Source organism: Poecilia latipinna, unplaced genomic scaffold (assembly GCF_001443285.1).
Source record: "Poecilia latipinna isolate Pla-1442-1.1 unplaced genomic scaffold, P_latipinna-1.0 Scaffold988, whole genome shotgun sequence".
Lineage (NCBI taxonomy): Eukaryota > Metazoa > Chordata > Actinopteri > Cyprinodontiformes > Poeciliidae > Poecilia > Poecilia latipinna.
Window position 1 is genome coordinate 108,910 of NW_015113604.1, and position 8,013 is coordinate 116,922.

General features: G+C 37.4%; 1 protein-coding gene across 2 annotated transcripts in view; it reads left to right on the plus strand.

Annotated features, from left to right (window-relative positions):
• The window catches only part of kcnh7 (potassium voltage-gated channel subfamily H member 7), a 50,708-nt gene extending 43,398 nt beyond the window's left edge, over window positions 1-7,310 (plus strand). Inside the window, exons 11-15 of one of the 2 annotated variants that reach the window (XM_015050365.1) lie at window positions 62-149; window positions 286-447; window positions 3,141-3,297; window positions 6,146-6,272; window positions 6,737-7,310. In XM_015050365.1, the coding sequence (XP_014905851.1) occupies window positions 62-149; window positions 286-447; window positions 3,141-3,297; window positions 6,146-6,272; window positions 6,737-7,039 (837 nt within the window). In that variant the 3' untranslated portion in view covers window positions 7,040-7,310. Of the gene's footprint in view, window positions 1-61; window positions 150-285; window positions 448-3,140; window positions 3,298-6,145; window positions 6,327-6,736 lie in introns of both variants that reach the window. The other variant, XM_015050364.1, reaches the window with a different exon arrangement.
• Window positions 7,311-8,013: the final 703 nt, after the last annotated feature.

Sequence of the window (8,013 nt, forward strand, 5' to 3'; positions counted from 1 at the left end):
CTTCTGAATTAGTAAAAAATATTGACCATTTTATTTAGTTATTTCAATCTACTCTTTTTAGTCTCCTGGTGCCCAAGAGGATGATCCAGATCCTGATGATAATAGAAGCATGAAAAGAAGAATCTCGTTCACCCCAGATATACCTACAGGTTAGTAAAGATTTGCAAGGCATGCACAGTTATTAGAAATGTGCTCTTTATTATTGTTTTTTTTTTAAGAATCTGTGATCTATGTGGAATATGCCCTGTTGTTTTCCCCACTGACTTCTTGATTATTTTCCCCCAGAGGAAAACAAGGAAGCAGATAAAGATATTCAAAATGAGAGAGGCTCTAACTCCTGCCTGAAAAGGTGCTCAGTGGCCCTGGGTTCTTCCTCACTCAGTGTTCCAGTGCTGGACTCAGACCTTATTGTGAGAGACGCCATAGACAGAAAACCCTCTATAGAAGGTAGGATAACCTATTTATAACTGTAGTGCAGAAATAATTTCACCTGCAAGCTATTTCTGAGAATTTACTGGGTTCGAAGTGGATATGACCTTAAAGATGAATGTGGTGTGTGATTTTAAAAAATTACTTTGACCTCCCAATTTTTTTGACAAATGTCTTGGCATTGATTTTTTTTTTTTTTATCTTTTTATTTTTCCAGGAAGTCAGACTTTCTTGTGATCTTTTACAATTGTATTGATCATTTGTTCTCTAGGTTTTCTGAAGGTTCCCAGAGCTTTTCTTTGGACTCACTAATTGCTTGTCTGGTTTTCACATCAGAACATGACAGCTGATTGTGCAGTGTGTGCTTAAAAACTGAAGAAACCAGGAAAATGGAGGACACAAAGGAAAAAGTATCAGGCTTGAAAAAACTATCAGCAGTGAAAAGTCTTAATAAGCAGGAGGGGAAAACGTCTATCAAAGATCTGAAACAGGACAAAGAGACAAATTCTCCTTCACATGATGATAATACCTATTTGGAAATCATTTATTATGCTAGAATAAAATTGTCAAACTCTGTTTAGTAGTGTTCATAAATTTAACTAACAATTTTGGCAATCAGCTCATCAGATATCAAAAAATTGAATTCAAATTAAAGTGGTCCTTTGCAAAGCTGTCTGTTATGTGTGGACACAATGTTGGTTTGTCTTTTTGGATTAAAAGGAGCTTTTTTTACGAGTGAATGATTAATCGATCAGAATTAGGTGGATTAACACACACACACACAAACACACACTCACACACACAAGAATACTTCTCTAACAGTCGACTGGTACAAAGTTGAAAATTATTGATGAATGAGCTGAAGAACAAAACATTTAAAGGACCTTCAGAGAGACTGCAGTACTATTGATTAAGAAGACCACGAAAGGTTACAATAAGTTGTTGCTTTCTGGAAGCGATGTGTAAAGAAATTTAAAATTATTTAAAGCTTTGCACAGAACTGTAAATTGATTCCTCCGAGATATTAGGTACAGATTGCTATTTCCAGAAAAGAGACACTTTTGCCTTCAAAACAGCCTAAATTCTTTGTGGCCTACAGTCAAAGGGGTGTCAGGGAAACTTTGAAAGATTTTGGTCTCTAGTGAACTTCTCCTCAACACACACGAGAAACCAGAGTGAAAACAGAAAACAGCCTTGAACTAAACTGCATGACATTTCACTAAGCAACAATGCAATTTAATGCAGATGAATAGCTGCATGTCTGGCATGAAGATATTTACTTTGCAAAAAGAGACATTTTGAGAGTAAGGGCAAAGGTCTGAGTGTGAGCTGTGACAGTTTGAAGAATTAAAACTAATCTGGCTGTTAAATTTTGGAATTCCAGTGCTGGTTAAGTAGACCAACGTAGTGACTGGAGGAAGCATTTGGATTAGACTCTTTTAGGCAGGCAAAATTGGTGTGAAAACGATTTCATTGTTTTAAAATTATAGGGGTATAACAGTAAACACAAATCAATGTTTTCTACGTACCTTTTTTTTTTTTCAGCTATTGCTTTGTATATTTTCAGTAACTTCAATCACATTTCTTTTCTCTTATTTCATTCTGATAGATTCAAGAACAATAAAGCCACTTGAAAATTGTCAGTGTTTCGGGATTTTTGAATAAGACTGAGCCAACATTTTAAAATAAAAGTTTTTCAATCACTTTAGAGTTGTTTTAATGCAGGGAATCCACTGTACAATTTGAACTCAAATACACCATAAAAAGAATTAAAAAAAAACTAAAAAAAAACAATGCAACTGGTGGGACACCTCTGACACTTGAGTGTCATATATGCTGTGTGGCATTTTGTGCTGGTTGAATGCTCCGGGCGGCTGGTTGTGGACTTTTTTCTCAAGTATCATTGATCACTTGGGGAGCGAAGTTAAGTGTAATGTTACATGACTTTGTTGCTGTCAAAAAACACCAACAACGTTTTGCTTTGGTCTACTTCTTTTTCTTCATAATCACTGTGGCTGTCTGAGTAAGCTAAATTCTCTCAAATAGCAGACTTTAGCCATAAGCGGACAATGCTTCTGTTTTGTTATGCTTTGGTAACGTTCAAAGTAGAGTGATGGATGCACTAAACAAGTATTCTGCTTATGTTCAGGTTTAAAACAAGGTTATTGTTGAGTACACAAATGAGCTGATTTGAAAGGGTTGATCTGAAAATAATTTGTTTATCATTACACCCCTGCAAAAAAGCATTATTTATAATAATCTAAAATACGGATCCTAAGGACAACCTATTCCAGTCATTCTGAGGTTCTTTCTCATTTGAAGGCAGTTGGAGATCTGAGTGGGAAAAAAAAATCTGAAGACTGGTCAGTATTTAATCTGTGCAGCTCATGCTTTGACAAACCCACCTGCAAAGAACACTCTTTCAGATAAAGCCCGGTCGTTGTTTAAACCCACAAAAGGGGGACACAGCACATATCGCAGGACAGCCGGCAGGAAACTGCCGTGTGCCCAGCAGAGATAACAACAGGGCAAACAGTTGTTGCAGAGTCCACCTGCAACAAAAGCTTGATAGATTACAAGGACAAACCTACACACAGCTCTGGAGCAAAGATTAATTGCGTTCTATTTTGGTTTTCTTTTTGTGTGGTGAGGACGTTGTTCTGACCCACATATGAAAAATGTAAAGCACATGTGTTGGTGTGGTTGTCCAGATCTCCGCTGTGATAAATGGGCCTGTAAGAAGCCTGAGGACTACCTGGATGAGTCAGCACAGATCCAGGACCTGAGAGAGGACGATAACTCTGCCAGCGAAATCACATACGGCGAGGTGGAACATCGCTTAGGTCAGCTTCAGGAGCACTTAAACAGGTACAAGTTTTTAGAGTCAGCAAAATGAAGGTCCATCCTAATTTGTCTGCCATAGTCTATGAAACTTTATTTGTTCATACAAGCATGATGTTTTTTGTTTTTTGTTTTTTTGTTGTTTTTTTTGGGGGGGGTTGTTCAACAAAGATATAGGTAGAAATCTGTGTGTATTTTTTTTTCTATTCATTCTTTTAATGAAGTGGAGGTTGCAGCTGCTGTCTTTGTTTGGACAGATATAGGACAGAAATCTCTGTGCACCTATATTTATATGTGGGGAGGCACAATAGCAAAGAGTAAGAATTAATCTAAATCAGAAAAAAAATAAGAACAAACCTAAAATAGCTAAAAGTTGTTGAAGTGCATGCACAATTTGCAAAGTTAGATGCTAAAGCTATATGTAAATAAAATTACGAATAATTGTCAGGCGATGTGAATTTACCCTCTAGAAAACAGAGACATGCTGATGCTAATGTCTAGAGATTTTCCAGTGATTAATGGTTTAGGTCAAGGTTAGAAAAACTTAATATTGCTCATTTAGCTTTACAGATTACACATAAACTTCACACATAGGATTTATGGTGATGAATTTCTAAGTACATTATGTGATGAGGCCATTATTTGAGCCCAAATAAGTGGGTTGTCTGAATTCTTGTGACTTCAATTAAAGTTTTGTATGTTTTGTACTTACATTTGGGTCTCTACTGCTTCTAGAAACAGTCAAATAAAAAAAAATAAAAAAACATTCAGATACTGCTTACAGCATCCTTGCTGGATCCACTTCTTCTGCTTCTGGGTCTGACTCAGGGTCAAAGATCTACAGTTGTTGTGCATCTGTTTGCAGCCATTTTCACATGCATAAATTGCGAGCATAAGCATTGAATTGGGAGGTGTGGCCAGCAACAGCTTATTTGCATAATGTGACAAGAGGCCATAAAACAGCTCATTCTGAACCGAGGAAGTGAAATCTTATCTGAGAATGATGTCTTGCAAAAGATGTAATTAACGTGTTTTGAATAGACTTATGGGCGATACAAAATTGAAGGAAGCATCATAATAAGTGCCCATTAACCATTTTTAAGCTCTGGGTACGGCAATGCATAAGCTAAAGGGTAGTTCGAAAAATGTTCATGTCAAATGAACAAAACTGAACTCAGACAAAACTGAACTTACCAACCTGAGTTCAGGCACGAATAAATCTGACAAGGGGTAACTAACACAATGTTAGAGATATAATTCATATCTCTAACAAAACTTGGACATGGACTCTAAATACAAACTGCTAACAACATACAAAAAGCTGCTTAAACTAAAGAATGCACATTTATGCCTCTTTAGCGTGAGCTAGCGGTGCAATCCAATAAGCCCCTTTTGTATTTAGCTGCTTTGAAACCTGGCCACCATTTTTGGTTTAGCCTTGTAGATCGCTGAACATCAGTATATAAAAGACGAACTAACCAAATGCATTGAAAGTGCGCACTTACAAACTGGACTAATTAGCAAAATAAGCATTCTTAATGGGTTAGCATGGGTGAAAATAGGCGCAAATGCACATATTCTGCTAAATGACAATTACTGACTTCTATGTTGCATGGTCACCTTGAACATAAAGCTATTTAAGAAAGATATTCAGCCGACACTGGGGGAAGAAGAAGCAGAAGCCACGTTTATGCACCTACCACTTCAAAGTTTTTTTGTTTTTTTTTCACTACTTTCCTTTAAGGATGACATAGTTCATAATATTTTTACATTGTCACCTCCCACACTGTTAAAAGGACAGAAAACGAGCATTGCATGCCCATGAGTAGGTGGAGGAAGACAACGAGCTGGCAGAATCTGTTGTAGGAATCAGAGTGGGAGGCTGGATCTACTGGAAGCAGGATATACTGCATCTCCACAGAACCACAGCATATTAAACTTGAGAATGAGTTGGAGCTAAGTCTGTGCTATTTTTAAGAGGTGTTAAATAGAACAGAGGAGAAAGAAAGTGATGACTAAGGACAAAGTCTGAAAGAGAAGTTTAAAGTAAAATCAATGGTTTTTTTTGTTGTTGTTTTTTTTTTCCAGGCTGTTTTCTATAAACAGACATTTTATTCTCACCGTTTTGTGAATGAGGAATCACGTCGTCCATAGATACTGTACCAAGCTTGCAGCCACCTGAACTTGCATGAGTTTATTTTTAGCTGGGATTGTAGCAGCGAATGTGAGAAGGTATCACGGTTCCTGAAAAGTGGGATAACTCATTTTACAGTGCACAAATAAAACATCTCATCCACTGCACTACACCTGACCTTATTTTCTCCCTAATGCACACTGGCTGCAGGATCAGCAGCACTTTTCTGTCACGTTGAGTTTTTTTTTCTGGCTTAACATGTCTGAAAGCATATGGCAGAGGAAGGAAAAGGGGTGATGTAATATTTTCTGTGAAAGCTTCTTGAAAATGCCCAATCCCCCCACCCCCTCTACCCCTCAAAATCAGTTTGTTACATAAAAGGGAATATGTTACTGCTTTTGAAATTCATTGTACCTCAGATAAAATAATTGAGTGATATCTGCTCCTAATTAGATTGACTTAACAAATATAATAAACTAATTTGCACAATAAATGGTGAACTCACACTTCCCACACAAAGCTCATTATCACTGCTTGCCGGAGCAGTATTAGTCTTCCACCATGTGTTTCCACACCTTTACATTCTCTTTCATCAGTCCTCCGGAAAACAGCATATAAGCTCCATCTACCGCTCAGTGACATGCACTGGGTGTTTTTAGCCCTCATTAGACTCAGTCAGAATTATACATTCAGCTCTTCTGGTTTTGGTAATGCTAACTCATTGTTTTGGGTCTTTTTCAGGTTGGAGTCGCACTTGATATCAGATATTCAAACCATCCTGCAGATGCTGCAGAGACAGCCGACTCTAGGACCCCCCGCCTACAGCACTGTGACAGCCAGTCCAGAATATCAAAGATCCGCTGTGAAGGTTCAGCCAGTTGCTCTGTCTGCAAGCCATTTATTCAGCCATACAGACACTCAAGTATGAAGGCTTTCTTTGTTCAGAAGTCTGAAATTTTGCTTAAGTGTTTATGTTTGAACGTTATCACATTAAGTCAAGTTGAAACTATAATCTTCTATGTTTGCGATGGAATTTTTTCTGTTATATCAAGAATCAGCAAAAGGTGAAATCCAAAAAGTGTGACATGGATTTGATTTTTTTTTTTACTCTGATACACCTCTATGAAATCAATTAGTAGTACACTTGTGTAGACAACTAACACAAGCTTTGCAGGTCACTTAATTAGTAAATAACATTTCTGTGAATAAAGTAATTTCAAGGTAATTCCTGCTTACCTATAGGCCCCAGAGTTTTGTTTGTCAATATTAGCAGATCACACAAAATGTTTGAGATGCTGAACCTATTTTCAATGTCTTCATTTTTATTCTCAGGGCCCCAGCCAAAAACTGGAGAGCACCATTCAGGAATCCAAAGACTCAGTGTCCAGCGCGGCCGCTGTGAATGCACCCATAGAGGACAGCCTTACAGCATTTTTTCAACAAAGACATGCAGATATGCATCAGCAACAACAACAACAACAACAACAAATCCCAGCACATCAACAGCCAGCGCTGATCCCTCTTCCAACTCAAACCTCATCTGCCTCCTGCTCTTCTGCGCTGCCCTCCGGCCCTGACCACACCTCAGAAAGACACCACAGACATGTCTCAGACTTTGAGGTTCCCAGGACATGAATTCTCTGCAGCACCATATGATATTATTGGAATTATTATGCTGTAATTAATAAGTAGCACTCTTTTCTTTGTTTGTTTTATCAGCATGCTGGCACAGGCATCTGCATCTTAAAGTGGCTATGTTAAAGAAAGGAGAATATATTTCATGGTGCATGTGGTGAAAATGTTCTTTTCCCCCTCTCTTTCTGTCCTTTTGGAAGAAGGAAACTAACAAGAGTTGCATATTTTGGCACTTTTTAAGAAAGATATTTAAACGTGAACTCATTTTATCCTAAAAATCCACATGAAGCCAGAAGTCTGTTTAACTAAGAGGAGACTGCTGTTATTAGACAGCAATTTTTTATTGGCATTAACAGTTGATTGTATTAGAGCAAAGACAGCTCGCCTATTTAGAGTTTTGTAAGATTTTTCCTAATATTCCACTTTAGCTTTCACAGTCAGTTCCATTAGAGTGCGACAACAGACCAGGGTCAACCAGAATGAAGAGCAACCATCTACTGAAAAACTTGGTTGGGTCACCGGTATACCAGTCTTACCACCAACACATTTATTTACCAATACAGGGAAAACCAACGTGACAATCAGAGAGCAATGTGTCACTCTGTAACATGTCTAAACAAGAAAACCTGACTGACCTACCTCACACACAATTGCTGGTCTCTCATAGAAACCAGCAACTTCTTCATTATTTCACCACGTACAAGGTTTTTCATTTACTCTGGTGTCAGTTGTTCCAAAACTTGACTCAAATCATGTCATTTTTAAAATCTTGTTTTTTGAGGAATTAATGAACATCTTTTGTGAGATTTTAGGAAAAATAGGCTCATAAAACTATCACTGACTGTTAAAATATATATATATATATATATATATATATATATATATATATATATTTTTTTTTTTTTTTTTTTATTTTTTTTTTTTTTTTTTTTGTTTTGGCAGAGGGGGGCAGGGCGGGGGACAGGGGGACACAA